The sequence below is a fragment of the Triticum aestivum genome, chromosome 2B (genome assembly GCF_018294505.1).
Source record: "Triticum aestivum cultivar Chinese Spring chromosome 2B, IWGSC CS RefSeq v2.1, whole genome shotgun sequence".
Classification (NCBI taxonomy): domain Eukaryota; kingdom Viridiplantae; phylum Streptophyta; class Magnoliopsida; order Poales; family Poaceae; genus Triticum; species Triticum aestivum.
Genome location: NC_057798.1, coordinates 671,281,634 through 671,305,156, shown reverse-complemented (window position 1 = coordinate 671,305,156; position 23,523 = coordinate 671,281,634). Strand labels below are relative to the sequence as shown.

At 45.5% G+C, this 23,523-nt stretch overlaps 1 protein-coding gene across 2 annotated transcripts; it reads left to right on the top strand.

The window, feature by feature from the left end:
- Positions 1-6,730: 6,730 nt before the first annotated feature.
- On the top strand, positions 6,731-14,231 carry LOC123041996 (uncharacterized). Of its 2 annotated transcripts, XR_006418690.1 has the most exons (5): positions 6,731-7,261; positions 7,354-7,506; positions 8,611-10,010; positions 13,037-13,213; positions 13,321-14,231. XR_006418690.1 is itself a non-coding variant. In XM_044464529.1 (4 exons), exons 1-4 carry the CDS (start codon positions 7,024-7,026, stop codon positions 9,929-9,931), a joined length of 420 nt encoding a protein of 139 aa, XP_044320464.1. In that variant the 5' UTR covers positions 6,731-7,023; the 3' UTR covers positions 9,932-10,669. The 2 variants fall into 2 exon arrangements, 1 of the variants encoding a protein (XP_044320464.1); XM_044464529.1 differs by lacking the exons at positions 13,037-13,213; positions 13,321-14,231 and having other exon boundaries at positions 6,731-7,155; positions 8,611-8,721; positions 9,908-10,669.
- The last annotated feature ends 9,292 nt before the right edge of the window (positions 14,232-23,523 follow it).

The following is a 23,523-nucleotide window of genomic DNA, read 5'->3' as shown; positions in this document are numbered from 1 at the left end:
CACAAACAATCAAACACTTGCACCCAACGCGATAAAGGGGTTGTCAATCCCTCCACGGTCACTTGCAAGGATGAGATCTGATAGAGATAGATGTAAAAGATTACTAAAAGGTAAAACAAAGTAAAAACAAATAAATTGCAGCAAGGTTTTTTTTTTGGTTTTGTAGATCTGAAATATATGATGGAAACAGATCTGGGGGCGATAGGTTTGACTAGAGGCTTCTCTTGAATAAAGCATACAGTGGGTAAACAAATTACTGTTGAGCAATCAATAGAAAAGCACATAGTTATGGCAATATCTAAGGCAATGATCATGAATATAGGCATCATGTCTGTGACAAGTAGACCGACTCCTGCCTGCATCTACTACTATTACTCCACACATCGACCCACTTCTGCCTGCATCTAGAGTATTAAGTTCAAGAGAACAGAGTAACACTTTAAGCAAGATGACATGGAGGGATAAACTCAAGCAATGTGATGTAAATCTCCATATTTTTACCCTTAATGGCAACAATACAATACGTACCTCGCTACCCCTACTATGTCACTGGGTGAGGACACTGCAAGATTGAACCCATCACAAAGCACCTCTCCCATTGCAAGATAGATCAATCTAGTTGGCCAAACCAAATCAATAGATCAGAGAGAAATACAAAGCTATCAAATCATGCATATAATAATTCAGAGGAGACTCAAATAATATTCATAGATAATCTGATCATAAACTCACAATTCATCGGATCTCAACAAACACACCGCAAAAGAAGATTACATTGGATAGAACTCCAAGAACATCGAGGAGAACATGGTATTGAAGATCAAAGAGACACATCATCGATAGGACAGCAAGGTTGATGTAGAGGCCCTCCATGATCGAATCCCCCTCCAGCGGATCACCAAAAAAGGCCCTAAGATGGGATCTCACGAGAACAGAAGCTTGCGGCGGCAGAAAAGTATTTTTGTCGCTTCTGATGTTGGGGGAATATTTGGAGTTTATTATGCAAAGATTAGGGTTGGGGACTCCCGAGGGGCCCCCTGAGGGCTTGTGGACTGCTCGTGAGTATTCTGACCCCCTCCCCAAGTCTTATGGGTGTCTTCTGGTCCAAGAAAAATGATCGCGAAGTTTTTATTGCCTTTAAACTCTGTTTGATATTCCTTTCTGAAAAAGCCAAAAACAAGGAAAAAACATCAACGGTTACTGGGCACTAGGTTAATAGGTTAGTCCCAAAAATGATATAAAATAGCATATTAATGCATATAAAACATCCAAAACAGATAATATAATAACATGGAACAATCAAAAATTATAGATACGTTGGAGACGTATGGAAGCGGAAACGCCCACGTCCCATCAGACGCTACGCATCAGCCTGACCCGCAGGCGATTGGGGCCCGCGGCGCTTCGTCCTTGCCCTTTGGCTTCGCCTCGAAGCCAAGTACGAGTGCGCCTTGGGCCGGGGTCTACTATCGGTGTTCTCGGAACCAGGGTACCCAGATTTGCCTGCCTGCGGCCCACGGCCTGGCTCCTTCGACGGCCTAGTATGGCCCATCTCCAAGACTATCCAGACAATACCCTCGCGAGGGGACAAGCCTCGTGAGGCGGGCGACACCAAGACCTCCCGAGGGAGCGGCCTTCCCAGGCTGCCTCCCGAGGAGCGGAGATTTATATGCAGTTACCTGACCTCATGAGGTTGCAATGACGCAAGCCATGACGACCGAGGCCAGGCGGGCGCCAGTGGGTGCAGAGAAGGCAGTTTCCTCTTTGGTGCTAAGGAGGCAAGCGCAGGCGTGGGTTCCCAAGGAATCTGGAAAACAGGTTTCTATTCCAGTGCAACGAGACCAAGACAACCAGCACAGGCAGGGGGTGTCATTGTCGAGCCCACCGTTGCGTCACGACCAGAGGCTTTGCAGGCAAAGACTACCTTTCATCATGATGAGATATACTACTTGTCCCCTTTCAAATTGGTCACTCTGGAATCCCTTCCCGCCTACGTTTTGGGGGAAGAGGACTGATGCCACTATAATTATAGGCTAGCCACCACCATAGACTGGGGGATCTAAACCTGGTCATCGGACTCCCTCACCCCCAAACCTCGTGAGGTTGTTCATCATCTGTACTACTTCATCCTCAGCCCCTCGTGAGGCCAATCCACAACAAAGCAGGAGTAGGGTCTTACACCGCAAGGTGGCCCGAACCTGGGTAAACTGTCGCGTTCATCTTCTTCCTTATTCATGTGAGTCGAGCTAGGCCGTGGGGCGACGAGCTGGTTGGCTGGAGAGGTTGAGCTCTTCGCACACACCCCAGAGTTCGAACCTTTATTGGGTTTGCGGAGCCCTGAATCCGACGCTATGAGCGATAGATCTAAACATTTTTGAAAATTCTAAGGCATTTGTTTTTGGAAAAAATGAAATATTTTTTGAAACACGAACATTTTTTTCAAAACGCGAATAATTTTCAGAAATCTTGAAACCTTTTGGATTTGTGAACATTTTTGGTAATTTCAAACAAATTTTGAAAACACAAGCATTTTTTGAAACTCCATTTTTTTCTAAAGGTGATTTTTTGGACTTGTGATTTTTTTTTCTAAAAATGGGAACTTTTTTTTTGAAATTTGAAACAAAATATGGAAACATGAATTTTTTTTGAAAAAACAAACATTTTTCTAAAAGTACGAACATAATTTTAAATTTTCGAACATTATTTGTAAACACAAGTTTCCGGAATAGCAAATAGTTTTCCAAATTATGACCATTTTCTAAAAACTGTGAAAATAGAAACAAAAATGAAAATAAGAAATAATAGAGACGAATTTGATTTTTGTAAATGAAACAAATAAAATTCTATACCTACTAATAATAAGGTTAATGCTTCTTCCTCCCTAATTATCGTCCATTTTTTTGTACGTCGTCCTCGCTGCCGTAATTTTTGTCCGATTCTGCTATTAGTAGCTTCATGGGGTAGAAATTTTGTCAAGGGCCGCTACAAAAGTTCAATCTGACAACCTTCCCTCCCCTCCCTTACGGCTTATGCCTGCGCTAAAATTTCTGTGGGCCTATTCGGTTTGGAGGATTTTCATAGGAAACACATAGGAACAAGGATCCTAGAGGAAAATTTCCTATACATGGGTTTGGTTTGTAGGAAATATGTATATGAATTTCGTAGGAATACTATTCATTTCCTGTGTTTTTGGAGGAAATTACACATCCACTCAAAACTCATTTTGCACGTAGGAACGAGGCGAGTCAATTCCTTAGGATGGCAAGTGCCATCCTATAAAATTCCTATACTAGTCCTAATTCCTACGTTATGAAATCCTCCAAACCGATTAAGCCCTGCCTCCTCAATCGTAGCAACTTATATACATTCAGAGTTATGAGAATCAACAAGCCAACAAAGAAGGATGAGATATGGGTCACCAACTAAAAGCAGACCCTTGCCTCAGGTCACGAACGAACAATCAAAGAGGAGAGACGCGCATGAAATCCAAAAAAAAGAGGGAAGAGAGCCAATCTGAACATAATAGAGAAAAAAGATCTGAGGTCAAGATACAGAAAAGAGGGATTTGCATGGGGACGGTCGGTGCTGGAGCGCCGGCCGGAGCTAGCTCCTATGCAGAGGGAAAAAGGATCTGAGGTCAAGATACACAAAAGAGGAGAGGTCGGAAGAGAAACTGAGGAGAAAAAGCTGTGAGGTGCGAGCGACGAGTCCATACGGGCCGGAGGAACTAGCGACACGGCTGGTTTCTTCTAGACCAGCCAGCGTGTTAGAGCATCTCCAACCACGTCCTCAACAGGCCTCTCAAGGCGACTTTTGGGGCGCCGACGCTGAAAAAAAATCCAGTCGTGCCCCAAGACACTGAAATCCGGCGACTTGGCCCCTTTTTGAGCCCGGCGATCCCATGCCGAACCCAGTATGCTGGGGGGCACTCGGAGGCTCCGGACGAAAGGAAAACACGCCTGGGCCACACTATCAGGCGAAAGGTCAAGGAAATTGTCCAGATTTTGCCCCCACCCCTGCACGCTCAGCCACCACCCTGCCGATCCCAACGCCGCCCACCGCCCAACACCGCTAGATAGGCCATTCCCCGCTGGAAATGAGAGAAGGTTTCGCCGCAGCAACCTCTTCACCACCTTCCGGGCGAGTTTTTCGGTGCTCCAGCCGCGCAGGGCGGCACACCGGCAGCTGTGCACCTACGACGCCCGCCAGGTGTTTGGCGATTTGTCTGCCCAGCTTGGCGATGAACTCAGACGACGAGGAGGCGCTCACGATGTTGCTGGAGGAGGAAGTCGATGCCGACATCCAGGAGGAGGAGCATCTCATGGTCCTCGCCGCCCTTGCCGGCCTGCTCATGAATGAAAAGTCGTGGCGAGGTAGCTCGGCGCCGGGGCGGCTGAAAGCAAAGAACCGACATCGTTTGGAAGGCTATTGCATGCTCTACTCCGACTACTTCGCTGACGCTCCATTGCATGTCGACAAAATATTTCGACGCCGTTATCGGATGAGCCAAAAGATTTTCCTCGGGATTGTGAATTCCATCCGGGAGTTTGATAGCTACTTAAAGTGCAAGAAGAATTGCACTGGCACACTTGGATTCACCTCAATCCAGAAGTGCACGACAGCTATGAGGATGCTTGCATACGGAGCTCACAGTGATTCACTCGACGACTATGGGCGCATGGCCAAGTCCACGACCATTGAGTGTTTCTACAAGTTCTGCAGGGCAGTGGTGGCAGTGTTTGGACCGCAATACTTGCGATCACCCAATGCTGAAGACACTGCTCGGATCCTAGCACAGAATGCACCAAGAGGATTTCCTGGGATGCTTGGAAGCATCGACTACATGCATTGGAAATGGAAGAATTGTCCATTTACTTGGCAGGGATGTACAAAGGCGCCAAAGGCGGTTGCAGTGTGGTACTTGAGGCAGTGGCCACAGAGGACCCCTGGAGTTGGCACTCCTTCTTTGGGATGCCAGGAAGTCACAATGACATCATCGTCCTGCAGTGCTCCCCTATCTTTGCCAAGCTTGTTGAAAGTCATTCTCCTCCGGTGAACTTCGAGGTCAATGGGCGGCACTACAACAAGGAGTACTACCTAGCTGATGGCATCTATCTGAGATGCTCTACATTTGGGAAGACTATCTCAAACCTTGTGCCAGGAGGCAAGAACTCCCACTTTGCGAAGGTTCAGGAGGCTTGCGGGAAGGATGTCGAGTGGGCATTTGGTGTGCTCTAATCTCGATTTGCTGTTGTCCGGTACCCTGCTCAAACCTGGTCGAAAGATCAAATGTAGGAGATCATGACTTGTTGTGTCATCTTGCACAACATGATCATTGAGAGCGAGCAGGAAGAGCTAGTGTTTGACACTGAACCATATTACAGGCAGGGTCCTCTTGCGCAAGTTGATCACCAGCTACCGGCAACCTGGACTGCCTTCCTCAATATGCGTCAGGAGATCCGAGACCCACAGGTGCATCAACAACTGCAGCACAATCTGGTGGAGCACCTATGGAGGCTCAAGGGCAACGCCTAGCTCGACGTGTGATGAAATAAGAGTTTTTATTTGTTGAACTATATAATTTGCATTGAATTATTTGTCGTTGAACTATTTGGTTTCTATTGATTTTCGGTAATGAACTATGTGATAAAAAAATTACTTGTGTTGAATTTGCGCCGAACCACGGAGAATATGGGCCGATTTGTCATCAAAACTGGGCCGAAAAGCGGGCGCTTTGCAAAGAAAATGGGCCGATATCGGCGCCTGGGGGCGGCGGCTGGGAACCCAATCGCTCCCAGCGCCGATTTTTGCGCCGGCTCGCACCCAGGCGGCGATTTTCAAGCCTCCTGGGGGTCCAACGGCTCGAGATGCTCTTAGGTCAGCTTCTTCTTTTTGAGACACGTGTGTTGCTAGCTAGCGTGCACGCATGTTGTAGTTTTTTTTGGCATGGAGCATGCATGCATGGTGACAGGTATTTTTTTCTGTTTTTAATAGTTTGGATTTATTTTTGAGATTAATTGTCGCATCAATGTAAATATTCGAGTCCGTAAAGTGAACGGGTTAGTGTGCACACATGTCTTTGTTGTCCGAACTGTGCATATATGGGGTTTTGTTTTAAGGTTGAATATGACTCATTTCCAAAAAAAGTTAAATTAGACTCTATTTATGTCCATCACGAACTCATACTGACTGGCTATTAGGATGCGAAAACTGAAAAAGAAACAAACACCATACCACTGGCGGAGGTACATGTAGTGCTGCCGGGGCCATGTCCCCCCCTCCCCCCCCCCCCAATGTTAACAAAATATCCAAAGAATTTTTTTGGGAGGTGCTTAATTAGAAAGTATAGTCTTTGGCCCCCTCAGAATGTGTGTACTTTCCTTTCGCCCCTCGAGCATTCTTTGTCTAGCTCCGCCACTGCACCATACATACATGGACAAGAATTGGATAATGTTGGACTACCATATTTAAACCTATAAGGACCTTATTGGGCCATTCGTGGTCGTCAGATCGGGGTAAAAATCCCGCCTCGGCTCTCCTCATCCGTTAGATATTCACTGTGTGTTTCACCTTGTTGTTTCTTTCACGCGTGTATGACGAGTGGGCCGCTTCGTCGATGGGGTCGCGATGTGTTGGCTCGGTGCGGGGTGAAACAGTGCGATTGGTCATTCATCCCGAAAAGCCCATTGGTCGCCCAAACCCCACAGCCGCACGCCCCCACCTCCTTCCTCCCTCACTCATTTCAGCCGCACGAACCCTAGCCGCCGCCGACCCGCATCCGTCCTCCATCCATGGTACGAGCTCTTCCTCCTCTGTCTATGTCTGCCCCGAGCTCTTCCTCTTCCGTCCTCACATGCTCCACTCCGAGCCCCACCTCTTCCACCCCACACGGACTTCGCCTCATCCGTTTGCGCACCAATTCAAAGGGCAGGTCCAGAGAGCCGTGGCAAGTCCTCGGGAGAGGATAGGAAGGCAAAGGCGGAGCAGAGGAAATCAAGAAGGTGAGGGGGTGATGGAGGGTCCATGGGACGACGATGCGTGGCGGCGGCGGCTCAAGGAGGAGTACCGCGCCCTCATCGCCTACACCTCGGTGAACAAGGCCAAGGACAACCATTGGTTCCACATCTCTGCCGCCAACCCATAGGGCACCCGCTGGTACATCCACAACCTCTGCCGCTATGAGTTCCCCCCTCCAGTTCGACATCCCCGTCGCTCTGTGCATGAGATTGAGCTCCGCACGCTCGATGTCAAGTCCCACAAGGTTTGCATCATGTTTTCTTTTCCGTACTGTCTACATGGGTGGATTCCTGATTGTAGATTGTGATTCTTGTTGTGGATGTGATATGGATGAAGATGTACCACGAAGGGAAGATCTGCCTCACCGTGCACTTCAGGCGCGCGCACACTAGCGATGGTACAAGATCGGCTTCCTGGTGGAATCAGGTGCACGTCGTCCATGGTGGCATGTCATGGGTGTTGGCGGGCGGCTGGAGGCGGCTACAACAGGTCAATTTATCTGACTACTGAAAATGAGCTTTAGAATATCTGTAGAACTTATCCACTTCCAGCCAAATATCAATTATGATAAATCCACCGTGTACCATGATCATTTGAACAGTCTTGCTTAAGTTTATGTTAGCTCTATATGCTAATTTGAGGAGATTGTTAACTTTAAGGTCGCGAGCATTTATAAAATGATAATTCTATCAATTTTTGGGATTTTGCGATTCCTATGGAATAAAGAGGTCATCTATTGGCCTATCCCTATTTGTAATTTCAAATAGTTATTTTTTGGTGCGCTTCTATTTTAGAAATGAATCAGTAGCTATTTATGATTGATGTTTCAAACAAAACTAGAATTGGTAAACAACTATCTATGAAGCATATATGGAGGTGGGGGTCTGGTTTGGTTTTTTGCCATGTGCCTATTTGCTTAAGAAAATACTTGACTTGGGAGCAGATTCCAAACGGAGCTGCATTTTCATGCGTTGGGGGGTAGAAGTAGAATAAATAGCCAATCTTGATCTTATGGAGTGATGATTTACATTCTTTGTGTGATGAGATAAAACACAACCTAGGTGTTATTTAGCTTGCTGCCGTAGGTCAGAGGAACAAAACGTGGGTCATTGAGTTCACTGCTTAAGATTGTTGTTCTCATTCGTAGACGAAGAGTTAATGTGTCCAGGTTTTGGTGCCTTGACCAACGAAATTGGGGAAGCTACCGATCCTTTTAAAACGCACAAATGCATTATTCATTTAGTTCAGATTTTCATATTTACAATCATATACGATAGCCTTTTATTTTAGCTATAAAACTCCTTTTATGTACAAGCTTATTTGATCGCTGGAAAGATAAATGATGTTTGCTCATCTCTATATCATGACAGTCCTTGTTAAGATGCAACAATGCCTTGTGTGTGTAGGTTGCATGGTTTCTGTATAGGGGTGCATATCAGGATGAGCTTCCCCAGTCCTTCTTTCCCCTCCGCTCATGATCTCTTTCTCTCTCTCCCCTACCCATCTATGCAAGAATTGTGTAGCCCAAATGCCTCTATATGTTGTATGTATTCTTAGATGTACTTTGATCTATTGTGGATCTTGTGGTCACAGAACTTTCTGAATCCGACGCTGTCAATCAGGCCGCAGAGAGGAGGTGAGGTGGAGATGAGATGGGGACAGGCGATCCTGCAGCGATGTTGTTTCTTTGTTCTCCTGGTCAAGGTTTGCTCTTTCCTACTTACTTTCGTGGTGGTTCAGTTTTTCATCTCTACATTGGGATTACACAAAACTATTGATGTTTTAGTTACGTAATTTGTGGGACATTGGGACTGTCTTTAAGGAAAAGCAAGTAACTAATCAAGAAAGAAGCTTGCTCGTTCCATGTTGGTTAGCCGTGATAAATCTGATTCCTAGAGTAGCAGATGATTCGTGTCAGGTTTCTTTTAGAGATCGAATATATGTAGGTTTCTACTTGGTAAATGTGCGTGAGAACAATGGCCCAGAGGATGTGAATTGCACTCGAATATATGTAGGTTTTGTGCCAAACTAGCCACTACTGTATTTCAGGTGCCTCTTCTGTAACTTAATATATTTTGCGGGCTCTTCTCATTTCCCGGTGAAATTTTTAGTCTGTACAATTGAATCGTTGGAAGTTGTTTTCTTCTATCCATAGAGGTTTTATTATACAAACTATTAGTTGCCTGGCATGCTTTTTGAAATGAAGTGTTCCTAGGATTGCCTTTTTACATATGGTTATGCTCCATATGGCTACCTATGTACATATGCGAAGGTTCTGTTTGGGCTACTCAAATCGCGTGGAGCTGTTAAATTTCCAATTTGTTGCCTTGCCATTGTGTGCCATCGCAATGTTTACTCCAGAAAAATGGAATGAGCAGGCTTATTTCTTGATTAGTTACTTGCTTTGCCGTAAAGACATTCCCCACCTATGTCCCATGTTTTCTTTTTGTATGAATCTCGTATTCCCTGGAATATGAGAATACCGTCCTGATAGACCAGTGGACCAACACATTTCCATTGGATTTTAGAAAAAATATATGTGAATTTTCATATATATTCTAAATCTCTGTCTTTTCTTATCCATGCTCCTCCATAGATAAATAGCAGGCTCAACAAAAATGAATGTTCACTTGTGCTCAAATTTCAAGGAAGTGTGCTGCATGCTTCTCTTTCTGCAATATGTTTCAGAGTATATGGTTTAATTTTCCTACTTTCCCTGTTACAGTTCTGTATATGTCATTCTTAGCTTTGCTTTTGGAAACAATATATGAGCTTTAATTACCATAACTGTCTAGAAATGCTAAGTTGAAATTGAACAAGCAACAATCCAGTTATTGTGCTTTCTTTCCCTCATAAACTTGCTGACAATATGGGTGGAGACCCATTACAGATTTCTTATGGAATAAAAAGCTAAATATGATGGTTCGAAAATTGTTGGTCAAGAACCATGAATAAGAGAAAGGCGTCACACTCAAGTTCGAAGAAGAAAAAGGGTAAGAAGACAAAGATAGATCAGTATCTGAAGCTAAAACTTTTTGTGGAATCCATGTTACTTGATGTATTATGGAAGTATGACTTGGTCATATATATTTACATTAATGTTGTCAAGTTGTGGTTTAGCAATAGGCACAATTTCCTATCAAGTTATTTCTTTTGAATATATTGTTGTTTTTACGCTTGAAAACTTGTATGTGCAATGAAATTGTATCTAACACTTATATGTAAAGGATAAATGTGAAACATGTTAGATAAATCTTGGTCTAAATTGGGACTTTGCGTCATTCGGCATCTAAGGTTTTTTTTAAAGGGTTTGAATTGGTACTTGAGTGGTTCATAAAACCCAATTTTATTGACAAAGACAAACATTTCCAAAACACTTCGGGTTTGAAATATGACTGTGGCATTGGCATCCTATGTGGTTGCTAAAACCTATTTTTACCAACAAGTAGAGCATTTTTAAAGCACTCATGGTTTTAAATAGTACTCTGTGTCATTTGGCAGAACGAGCATTAAATTTGTTACCATATGTGCTTGCCCAGGACTAAACCAACTAAATCATGGATTTTCTTTTTTAATGTATACATGGCTTCAGTTGGTCTCTGCGTCATTTGGCGCAACGGGTCCACTAATATACACAGATTATGACACACACAACGAAAACATATATCAAAATAAATTGTCTCCAGGCGATATTGATCCCAATAGTCAATATCAAAACACAGGGCCTGGGTATGTGGTTTTTTCCCGCGCACGGGCAGTTTTCCTATAGTAAAATAAAAAAGAAAAAGTAAAACAAAAGGAAAACCAGTCAAGGAGGATTAACAAAAAAGGAAAAAACCAGAAAGAACCGTGAAAAAAAAATACGTTTCCTAGCTATTTGGGCTGACCCATATGCGGTTTGCTCGCTGCAATGCAATGGGCCTTGGGTCGTGCACGTCTCTCCCGGTCTCCGGTTCGGCTAGTAGGAAACCCTATTTGCCGCTCGAGCAGAGCAGGGGATTCGTCGGGTTCGGGAGTTGGAGAGGATGAGGGAGGCGGCGGCGCGGCGGGCGCCTGGGGGTCTCGGCATCCGACCTCAGGTCCAAGCTGCCGACGGAGGCTGTTGCGCCGCGAGCACGCTGAGCCGGAGGTAGCTGGACGACGGCCACAGCGATGCAAGAGGACGCGAGGCGGCGGACCCAGTCATGCTCCTCCTGGAATTCCCCGTCCTCGTGCTACCGAGGGCGTCTTCGCCCAGATCTCCTCACGCCGGTGCGCATGGCGCCTCCTGCCGCTGGTTCCGCCTGCCGGTCGCGACGCGGTAAGGGAACAGAGCATGTGCTCGCGGCGGAGGATGCTCTCTCGCTCCCGCGGAACGCTCGCCTCGCCCGCCACCACGGACAAGGTAGACTCCCTCCTACAGCGTTATCTTGTTGCTTCCCAGATGTTTGCCGTGATGCTCCTGCTTCCCACCGTTTGCCGCGTGATGCTCTGCTGCTGCTACTACTTTGCTACTGCTGCTAATTTGCCCCGCTGGAACTCACAAAGAAGATATAAATTTTGTGACTAAACCATATTTGATCAGCTGTCCTGTTACAAAACATAGATTTTTTTTCTAGCATCAGGCAAAGAATCATAATGTGCACTCAGTTCACACAGCACACTCTTTTTCTTTAGGGAAACATATACGGAAGTTATGATTTGGAAGGGCTATCAATCTACATCTACATAAATCATGGCAAAGTTTCCTACATCTTTCGTAGCGGGTTCATTGACGAGATTCAAGATACAACCTGCTGCTGCTAATTTGCTGTAGTGTTGTTTTAAAGATGATGATGACAGATTACCACCAGCATTGCTAATGAAGAGGTAGAATTTTTTTATAGTTGGTAGCCAATGGCGGACGGCTAAAGCGTGCGGAGAATGTCAAGAGAGGGCGGGGTCGACCGATTTTGACATGGGAGGAGTCCGTTAAGAGAGACCTGAAGGATTGGAGTATCGACAAAGAGCTAGCTATGGACAGGGGTGCGTGGAAGCTTGCTATCCATGTGCCAGAGCCATGAGTTGGTTGCGAGATCTTATGGGTTTCACCTCTAGCCTACCCCAACTTGTTTGGGACTAAAGGCTTTGTTGTTGTTGTTGTTGTTGTTGGTAGCCAATGGAAAAAGCAAATCAACAAGAGTTCTACTTCTCATCAGATGAATGCCAGAAATGGATTATTTCTTTAGATTATGAACTTAGCACGTTGAGAAAATACAACAATGTGTAGAATGTGAAGTTCAAAGAATGGCTGAAGATCATTATGGACAGGCTCAGCTTGTACTATGTCACTTGATTCGTCTATTTAGGTGGTGATGTCAGAAGAAGGTAAATTGTTAGGTTTTCAAGTAGATTCTCATACGGTGTCTACCTAGGTATAGCTAGTGACATGTGTTATCAGGAGATTCTCATACGGTGGCCAACTATCTGTTTCTGAATGGTTTGTGGCAAGATAGTGGGAAAACACATCAGTTGTTCTAGCACTTATGATGAATGTTGCCCTCCTGAGAAGTTGATCAGCTCTTCTTGGTCCGACTAATCTTTGGAGGTTTCTTCTGTTACGCCATAGGTCTTCGACTTGATTGGAAAATGATAGTGTATTCTATCATGGAGAAAAAAACAAAAACACAACTAGCTAATTAGTACCTAAAATACTGGCACTGAATAATCAGAATAGCTTGATTTATTAACTAGCTATCCACTCTTTTGTGATCTTGCAACTAATTGAATTTGGTGAATGTTATTTCTGTATGTAATTGGCATGTGCTAGTAGAATGCTACCCCCTCGGTTCACATATATAAGATGTTCAACCTTTTTTTTTCTGATTCAGATGTATATAGATGCATTTTAGTGTGTTTGTTCATTCATTTCAGTCCGTATGTTGTCCATATTGAAATATCCAAAACATCTTATATTTTGTGAACAGAGGGAGTATTTCTTTATGTAATTGGCAAGTGCTGGTGGAAAGTGACAATAGAAATTTTCTTGCTATTGCAGCAGGCAACAAAATGGCGCATATTCCAGAAGGATTTATTTTGCACATAAAAGTGATGGCTTGGGCCTTCGGCACCATGGCGGCATCAGTTTGCACATTGTCGCTCCGCTTGTATTGCTGGTTGCAAAGAAAGGTGCGAACAGTCCATCGTCGTACGTTAGGAAGTGAAACTTAAGCACTATGTAAGCTCAGCAACTTGCTTCCAGTACAAAACACAAATTTGGATGAGGTTTGTTCAGTGCAACCTGCTTCTCATTCCTAAGCATTAATGCTTCTATTGATATTGCAGACAGTGAAAATCCCTAGCATTGTGCAAGCTGCTGCTGTTGCATTTAAATCGGTTTGTCCAAATTGACAGTCCGAGGCTCCAGCCGATGCAGTCGCGACCCCACCTCTAGATCAGCTCACCACCCAACCAGTTACACTCAGTTATGTGACAGTTTTGATTCATTCTACAGAATTATTCGAACTCTGGAATGACCAAATCCCAATTCTGCTTCAAAGGTAATGATTCTGTTTTATCAACCACCCTAAATTTGTCCAGAAGTGATGATTACGACATGGTTATCTATTTAACACATTCTTATTCTATGTATATTTTGATTATATTTTCTTTTCCTTAGTTGTGTTGCTGTTCAGTTGACTGTTAAGTTTATGGTTATTTCCCCCACAAAAAAAGGTTATGGTTAGTTATTCCAAAAGAGAAAAGCATGTTTCTTTGTAGGAGATTATCTGCTATATAGACTTGAATATTTTGTAATGTTTCTTTTACAAACATATGATGTTATAGAATGTAGACACGAGCCTAGACATCTAGCCAAACCTACCTATAGCATTTCTAGAACTTTATAATTATAATGGTTACATGTAAATTACGTGTGTAGATTTATCCCTTTTTTCATACGCCTTACTTCGTAGATTCTGAAAATATGGTGTGATGTATAAAAGTTTATGGTCAACGCTAGTTTAGTGTTTGGGTCAAATTATTATTTTAAAGTAGGGGTTAAAGTTTGCCAAGAAAAAAGTAGATTATTATTAATTGGGATTGATAGATTACGACTATATCCCACTCGGTCTTGTTGTCTCAACATAGCCGGTCCCAAGCCCGGGTAAACGAGGAGGGTTGTGATAGGCTTGGCGAGCCAACGTAAAAACTCAGCCACTCTTATGGAGATGAAACCCAAAAGATTTTCGTTGGGGCGTAACCCTCTCAGCGACGCGCCACATCGGAACCCGGGTGTGGTGGAAAATGGGCAAGGGCCGGGCCGTCACCCCCCAAGTGGCGCGCCGTATCTTGATCCGGATACGGTGGCAAGTGAGCGAGGATCGGGTCGTCGCATCCTTAGTGGCGCGCTACATCGGCGCCCGGATGTAGTGGAAAATGAGCAAGGGTCTTCGCATTTGACTCGACGAGTGCGAAGGGTAAGGAAGCTAGCTGAGCCTAGGAGGATTCGCTTAGGTAGCTGGAACGTAGGGTCTCTGACAGGAAAGCTTCGGGAGCTAGTTGATGCAGCAGTGAGGAGAGGTGTTGATATCCTTTGCGTCCAAGAAACCAAATGGAGAGGACAGAAGGCGAAGGAGGTGGAGGATACCGGCTTCAAGCTGTGGTACACGGGGACGGCTGCAAACAGAAATGGCGTAGGCATCTTGATCAACAAGAGCCTCAAGTATGGAGTGGTAGACGTCAGGAGACGTGGGGACCGGATTATCCTGGTCAAGCTGGTAGCTGAGGACTTGGTTCTCAATGTTATCAGCGCATATGCCCCGCAAGTAGGCCACAATGAGAACACCAAGAGGGAGTTCTGGGAAGGCTTGGAAGACATGGTTAGGAGTGTACCGATTGGTGAGAAGCTCTTCATAGGAGGAGTCCTCAATGGCCACGTGGGTACATCTAACACAGGTTTTGTAGGGGCGCATGGGGGCTTTGGCTATGGCATTAGGAATCAAGAAGGAGAAGATGTCTTAAGCTTTGCTCTAGCCTACAACATGATTGTAACTAACACCCTCTTTAGAAAGAGAGAATCACATCTGGTGACTTTTAGTAGTGGTCAACACTCTAGCCAGATTGATTTCATCCTCTCGAGAAGAGAAGATAGGCGTGTGTGCCTAGACTGTAAGGTGATACCTGGGGAGAGTGTTGTACCCCAGCATAAGCTGGTGGTTGCTGACTTCCGCTTTTGGATTCGTGTCCAGCGGGATAAGCGTGCCAAGGTCGCTAGAACGAAGTGGTGGAAGCTCAAGGGGGAGGTAGCTCAGGTGTTCAAGGAGAGGGTATTTAAGGAGGGCCCTTGGGAGGAAGGAGGGGATGCGGACAATGTGTGGATGAAGATGGCGAATTGCATTCGTAAGGTGGCCTCGGAGGAGTTTGGAGTGTCCAGGGGAAGGAGAAGCGAAGATAAGGATACCTGGTGGTGGAATGATGATGTCCAGAAGGCGCTTAAAGAGAAGAAAGATTGCTTCAGACGCCTATACCTGGATAGGAGTGTAGACAACATAGAGAAGTACAAGATGGCTAAGAAGGCCGCAAAGCGAGCTGTTGGTGAAGCAAGGGGTCGGGCATATGAGGACCTCTACCAACGGTTAGGCACGAAGGAAGGTGAAAGGGACATCTATAAGATGGCTAAGATCCGGGAGAGGAAGACGAGGGATATTGGCCAAGTCAAATGCATCAAGGACGGAGCAGGCCAACTCTTGGTGAAGGACGAAGATATTAAGCATAGATGGCGGGAGTACTTCGACAAGCTGTTCAATGGGGAGAATGAGAGTTCTACCATTGAACTGAATGACTCCTTTGATGAGACCAGCATGCGTTTTGTGCGGCGCATCCAGGAGTCTGAGGTGAAGGAGGCTTTAAAAAGGATGAAAGGAGGCAAGGCGATGGGCCCTGATTGTATCCCCATTGAGGTGTGGAAAGGTCTCGGGGACATAGCGATAGTATGGCTAACCAAGCTTTTCAACCTCATTTTTCGGGCAAACAAGATGCTAGAAGAATGGAGACGGAGTATATTAGTACCAATCTTCAAGAACAAGGGGGATGTTCAGAGTTGTACTAATTACCGTGGAATTAAGCTGATGAGCCATACAATGAAGCTATGGGAGAGAGTTATTGAGCACCGCTTAAGAAGAATGACAAGAGTGACCAAAAATCAGTTTGGTTTCATGCCTGGGAGGTCGACCATGGAAGCCATTTTCTTGGTACGACAACTTATGGAGAGATATAGGGAGCATAAGAAGGACTTGCATATGGTGTTCATTGACTTGGAGAAGGCCTATGATAAGATACCGCGGAATGTCATGTGGTGGGCCTTGGAGAAACACAAAGTCCCAGCAAAGTACATTACCCTCATCAAGGACATGTACAATAATGTTGTGAAAAGTGTTCGAACAAGTGATGTCGACACCGATGACTTCCCGATTAAGATAGGACTGCATCAGGGGTCAGCTTTGAGCCCTTATCTTTTTGCATTGGTGATGGATGAGGTCACAAGGGGTATACAAGGAGATATCCCATGGTGTATGCTCTTTGCGGATGATGTGGTGCTAGTTGACGATAGTCGGACGGGGGTAAATAGGAAGTTAGAGTTATGGAGACAAACCTTGGAATCGAAAGGGTTTAGGCTTAGTAGAACTAAAACCGAGTACATGATGTGCGGTTTCAGTACTACTAGCTGCGAGGAGGAGGAGGTTAGCCTTGATGGCCAGGTGGTACCTCGGAAGGACACCTTTCGGTATTTGGGGTCAATGTTGCAGGAGGATGGGGGTATTGATGAAGATGTGAACCATCGAATCAAAGCCGGATGGATGAAGTGGCGCCAAGCTTCTGGCATTCTCTGTGACAAGAGAGTGCCACAAAAGCTAAAAGGCAAGTTCTACAGGACGGCGGTTCGACCCGCAATGTTGTATGGCGCGGAGTGTTGGCCGACTAAAAGGCGACATGTTCAACAGTTAGGTGTGGCGGAGATGCGTATGTTGAGATTGATGTGTGGCCACACGAGGAAGGATCGAGTCCGGAATGATGATATACGAGATAGAGTTGGGGTAGCACCAATTGAGGAGAAGCTTGTCCAACATCGTTTGAGATGGTTTGGGCATATTCAGCGCAGGCCTCCAGAAGCTCCAGTGCATAGCGGACGGCTAAAGCGTGTGGAGAATGTCAAGAGAGGGCGGGGTCGACCGATTTTGACATGGGAGGAGTCCGTTAAGAGAGACCTGAAGGATTGGAGTATCGACAAAGAGCTAGCTATGGACAGGGGTGCGTGGAAGCTTGCTATCCATGTGGCAGAGCCATGAGTTGGTTGCGAGATTTTATGGGTTTCACCTCTAGCCTACCCCAACTTGTTTGGGACTAAAGGCTTTGTTGTTGTTGTTGTTGTTGTTGTTGTTGGTCTTGTTTCCATCAAAAGTGTGTCCCCACTTTGTTGAAGAATACAACTACCATTTTGGTAGTAGGCCTAACTCATCTCAGCGGTTTTGTTTGGCCCTCATTCCCCTAATACGCTAGTAATCGTTTCATTTCCCATATTTCCCTTAGTCTCACTCCCAATCACTTCACAATCCAAGAAAGGGAATGCCAGCAGCCATGGCGGCAGTGTCCCCTTTGGCCATTCATGCCACTTGAGAGGATGAAGGCTCTGACGACGTCACGCGAGAGACATCGGCGCAAGCGAGGTTGCCACCATCCTTGTTGCGACAACAATGGCACAACGGAGGGTAGAACGGGATGGTGGGTGACAGCATTGCAGAAGGAGGTGCCGACCACTCATCTGACCCAGGGAAGCAACAATAATGTGCAATGTTTTAGTCCCGTACTCCTACTAAATAAGGATCTCGGCAAAGAGAATCTAGAGTATGGTGTATGGTCTAGAAAAGGAGCAAGAGTGCACTCGAGCATGTTTAGGGGGAGGTATGTTTGGGGCGGAGGCCACAGGGGGGAGCTATGCCCGGCTGGATCACCATAAAGGGCGAGGGCGAATTCCTTCTTTTAAGTATAAAAATATACTCCCTTTGTTCACTAATACGAAATGTTTTGGATATTTTAATATGAACTACGTACAGAAATGAGTGAACAAAACACACTAAAACGTGTCTATATACACCTAATTCAGAAAAAAGTTAGAACATCTTATAATAGTTAATGGAGGGAGTACTAGAGAATAAAATCCTTCCCTAGATAATGGTGGATCAACAACACTGAGTTTGAAGAGATAAGAGGAATTATTTGATCCTGCAGATTGGAGCATATGAAGGAAGCATCGACACCAATATGCTTGGTGAGCTATGTTGCATAGGGTCATGCACAATACTGATAGCACCTGTACTCTTTGACACAGAGGAGTAGGTGTAGTGATAGAAATAAAAAATATCCTTAAGCAACCATCATATGCCTTTGTTGTCAAAAGAGCCATTGTTTGTAACTCGGCCTTTGCACTAGAAGGGAAAAGTGCAATATGTTTCTTTGTCTTCTAGGCAATGAGAAACCATCAAGAAAACACAGTAAGTAGAAAGGGACGAGCGAACTTGAGCATAGGAAGAAGAGAGACGGTGAGAGATATTTCCACGAAGATATCGTAGAATTGGGGGGGGGTGACTCAAGTGGATAAAAGTGGGAGCAAAGACGAAGGGACTTAGAATGAGAACGTGATATGAAATGTCTAGATGAGTGACATCTAAATAGACAAGACTCCCAACAAGATGATGATAGCGCGTCGGATCAAACAAAGGTGGATGTTGAGCTCCATGGGAGTGTCATGCCACTTGAGAGGATGAAGGCTTGAGCAACATCGTGCGAGGCATCGGCGCTAGCGAGTTTGCCACCATCCTAGCCACGATGACAATGCCGTAGAGCATATAGTAGGAAAGTGGAGCGACGGTGCCGCATGAGGAGGTGCACTCGAACAGGGGGCACTGTCCTGCAGTCTGTTTCTTCTTTTGGGCGAGTGTCAGGCAGATAAACAAGGCTTGCAACAAAATGTCGATAAAGTGCATACTAAGACATGCCTTAACAAAGGCAAATATACTCACGGTCTGCGTCAGTGATGATCATGTCATCAACATATGGAAGAAGAGTCGTACCAAGAGCCATTGTTTGCTCAAAAGAGCCATTGTTTGCAACTCAGCCTTTGCACTAGAAGGGAAAAGCGCAATCTGTTTCTTTGTCTTCTAGGCAATGAGAAACCATCAAGAAAACACATTAAGTAGAAAGGGACGAGCGAACTTGAGCATAGGAAGAAGAGAGACAGTGAGAGATATTTCCACGAAGATATCGTAGAGTGGGGGGGGGGGGTGACTCAAGTGGATAAAAGTGGGAGTAAAGACGAAGTGACTTAGACTGAGAACGTGATATGAAATGTCTAGACGAGTGACATCTAAATAGACAAGACTCCTAACAAGATGATGATAGCGCGTCAGATCAAACAAAGGTGGATGTTGAGCTCCATGGGAGTGTCATGCCACTTGAGAGGATGAAGGCTCGAGCAACATTGTGCGAGATGCATCAGCGCTAGCGAGTTTGCCACCATCCTAGCCACGACGACAATGCTGCAGAGCATATAGTAGGAAAGTGGAGCGACGGCGCCGCATGAGGAGGTGCACTCGAACGCGGCGCACTGCCCTGCAGTCTGTTTCTTCTTTCGGGCGAGTGCCAGGCAGATAAACAAGGCTTGCAACAAAATGTCGATAAAGCACCAGATCAGACAGTAGGTCAACATCACTAGCAGGGAGGTGAACAGTGAGCTCCATGGGAGTCTCAACATGCGCTCATTAGTAAGAGCAGCGCGAGTAAGAAGATCCTAAATTATCACTTTTGAGCAAGAAGGGACCTCAATCCCAAGAAAGTAGCAGAGAGGGCCAAGATAAGACATAAGAAACTGCATACTAAGACATGCCTTAACAAAGGCAAATATACTCACGGTCTGCATCAGTGATGATCATGTCATCAACATATAGAAGAAGAGTCCTACCAAGAGCCATTGTTTGCTCAAAAGAGCCATTGTGTGCAACTCAGCCTTTGCACTAGAAGGGAAAAGCGCAATTTGTTTCTTTGTCTTCTAGGCAATGAGAAACCATCAAGAAAACACAGTAAGTAGAAAGGGACGAGCGAACTTGAGCATAGGAAGAAGAGAGACGGTGAGAGATATTTCCACGAAGATATCGTAGAGTGGGGGGGGTGACTCACGTGGATAAAAGTGGGAGTAAAGACGAAGTGACTTAGACTGAGAACGTGATATGAAATGTCTAGACGAGTGACATCTAAATAGACAAGACTCCCAACAAGATGATGATAGCGCGTCAGATCAAACAAAGGTGGATGTTGAGCTCCATGGGTGTGTCATGCCACTTGAGAGGATGAAGGCTCGAGCAACATTGTGCGAGATGCATCGGCGCTAGCGAGTTTGCCACCATCCTAGCCACGACAACAATGCTGCAGAGCATATAGTAGGAAAGTGGAGTGACGACGCCGCGAGAGGAGGTGCACTCGAACGCGGCGCACTGCCCTGCAGTCTGTTTCTTCTTTCGGGCGAGTGCCAAGCAGATAAACAAGGCTTGCAACAAAATGTCGATAAAGCGCCAGATCAGACAGTAGGTCAACATCACTAGCAGGGAGGTGAACAGTGAGCTCCATGGGAGTCTCAACATGCGCTCATTAGTAAGAGCAGCGCGAGTAAGAAGATCCTAAATTATCACTTTTGAGCAAGAAGGGACCTCAATCCCAAGAAAGTAGCAGAGAGGGCCAAGATAAGACATAAGAAACTGCATACTAAGACATGCCTTAACAAAGGCAAATATACTCACGGTCTGCATCAGTGATGATCATGTCATCAACATATAGAAGAAGAGTCCTACCAAGAGCCATTGTTTGCTCAAAAGAGCCATTGTGTGCAACTCAGCCTTTGCACTAGAAGGGAAAAGCGCAATTTGTTTCTTTGTCTTCTAGGCAATGAGAAACCATCAAGAAAACACAGTAAGTAGAAAGGGACGAGCGAACTTGAGCATAGGAAGAAGAGAGACGGTGAGAGATATTTCCACGAAGATATCGTAGAGTGTGGGGGGTGACTCAAGTGGATAAAAGTGGGAGTAAAGACGAAGTGACTTAGACTGAGAACGTGATATGAAATGTCTAGACGAGTGACATCTAAATAGACAAGACTCCTAACAAGATGATGATAGCGCGTCAGATCAAACAAAGGTGGATGTTGAGCTCCATGGGAGTGTCATGCCACTTGAGAGGATGAAGGCTCGAGCAACATTGTGCGAGATGCATCGGCGCTAGCGAGTTTGCCACCATCCTAGCCACGACGACAATGCTGCAGAGCATATAGTAGGAAAGTGGAGTGACGACGCCGCGAGAGGAGGTGCACTCGAACGCGGGGCACTGCCCTGCAGTCTGTTTCTTCTTTCGGGCGAGTGCCAGGCAGATAAACAAGGCTTGCAACAAAATGTCGATAAAGCGCCAGATCAGACAGTAGGTCAACATCACTAGCAGGGAGGTGAACATTGAGCTCCATGGAAGTCTCAACATGTGCTCATCAGTAAGAGCAGCGTGAGTAAGAAGATCCTAAATTATCACTTTTGAGCAAGAAGGGCCCTCAATCCCAAGAAAGTAGCCGAGAGGGCCAAGATAAGACATAAGAAACTGCATACTAAGACATGCCTTAACAAAGGCAAATATACTCACGGTCTGCGTCAGTGATGATCATGTCATCAACATATAGAAGAAGAGTCCTACCAAGAGCAGAAAGGAGGACAAACAACGTCGGATCATGAGCACTTGATGAAAACCAGCAGCAGCCACCATAGAGGCAAAATGCTCAAACCAGGTGTGAGAGGCTTGCCTAGAGACATAGTGAGAGCGATGAAAACGACACAACATGTCGTAAGGAGCAGAATACCTAGTGGTGGTTGTATGTAGACCTCCTCACACAACTCACCATTAAGAAATGCATTCTTAACATCAAGCCTAGACACAAACCAGTGGCGAATAGAGGCCACAATAAGAAGTGTGCGAACAGTGGTCAATGGAAGTCTCATCGTAATCAGGATCATGCTCCTGCTGAAAGCCATGACCCACAACACGAGCTGTGCAAGGCCCAAGAGAACCATCAGAGTGAGTCCTAACCTTGTAGACCCACAAAGTGATGGGACAAACACAAGGAGGAACATAAACAATATCCCACGTGCCGATGAAGACGACAAAGCATGTTGTAAGGAGCAGAATAACCCAGTGGTGGCTGTATGTAAACGTCCTCACGCAGCTCACCATTAAGAAATGCATTCTTAACATCAAGACTAGACACAGATCAGTGGTGAACAGAGGCTACAATAAGAAGTGTGCGAACAGTGGTCAGCAAAAGTCTCATCATAATCTGGACCATGCTCCTGCTGAAAGCCATGACCCACAACACGAGCTTTGTAACGTCCAAGAGAACCATCAGAGTGAGTCCTACCTTGTAGACCCACCAAGTGATGGGATGAACACGAGGAGGAACATAAACAATATCCCACGTGCCGATGCGCTCAAGAGCAGCAGTCTCCTCTGCCATCACAAGGTGCCATTTGGTATGAACAACATCACAGTAAGGAGTTGGCTCAAGAACAACATCGCCAACGCTTGGAAGACCAAGGCGGTCAACATGCCAAAGCGGACGAGGACGCAAGCCATAAGTAGGCTGAGACGGGGAAGACGGCACATCGGTAGACACATCCACAATACGTAGACGTCCTGTATAGAAGTTAGGAAAAGATGGAAGAATACGAGCTGGAATCATTGGGATAAACTTAGGTGATGGAGACAAGGAAGGCACCAGTGATGAAGGTGTAGAATCATGTGATAAGTGAGGTGAGGAAATCATAGGAGATGATCGTTGGTTCTACAATAATCAGAGAAGCAGGAACGGTACGACGACTGGATAAGGGCTCAATAGGAGTGGCAGGAGTGTCAGGAAAACTGTGGAAAGAGATATACTCCAGTTAAAAGGCCGAAGAAGATGGACTCAACAAAAGTCATATCCCGAGAAATAGGCATCCGACGACCAACATGATCCCAACAACAATATCCCTTATGCTCATCATTGTATCCTAAGAAGACACACTCAACAGACTGACAAGTCAGTTTGGTGCGTTCACGAGGGGCAAGGACATAGCAAACACAACCAAACAATTGAAGTGTCGAATAAACAATCAAATAGACGCTCGAAAGGAGCGTCACCCTACAGAGCAGTGGATTGCTAAAGGTTGATGAGATAGATGGAAGTGGAGACAGACTCGACTCAAAAGTGCGGCGAAAGAGAGGCGGTGACCATCAACGGACGAATCGTCTCAAGAAGGTGATGATGCTTGCGCTCAACCACGCCATTCTGAGCATGAGCACCGGGATAAGAGTGTTAGACCTTTCAACCTGAGCATTGATAGTTGTGGATGACACTAGGAGAGTTGGGACAATTTTCGTTGGTTTATTTCTCACACAAAGCTATGCCAACCTGAGGGGTTGGGGATA

Excerpts from the sequence above, each read along its gene's own strand:
- LOC123041996 (XM_044464529.1), top strand. The coding sequence starts at position 7,024 with ATGGGACGACGATGCGTGGCGGCGGCGGCTCAAGGAGGAGTACCGCGC. Across the intron at positions 7,156-7,353 it reads AACCCATAGGGCACCCGCTG|ATGTACCACGAAGGGAAGAT; the intron begins GTACATCCACAA and ends ATATGGATGAAG. Across the intron at positions 7,507-8,610 it reads GCTGGAGGCGGCTACAACAG|AACTTTCTGAATCCGACGCT; the intron begins GTCAATTTATCT and ends TTGTGGTCACAG.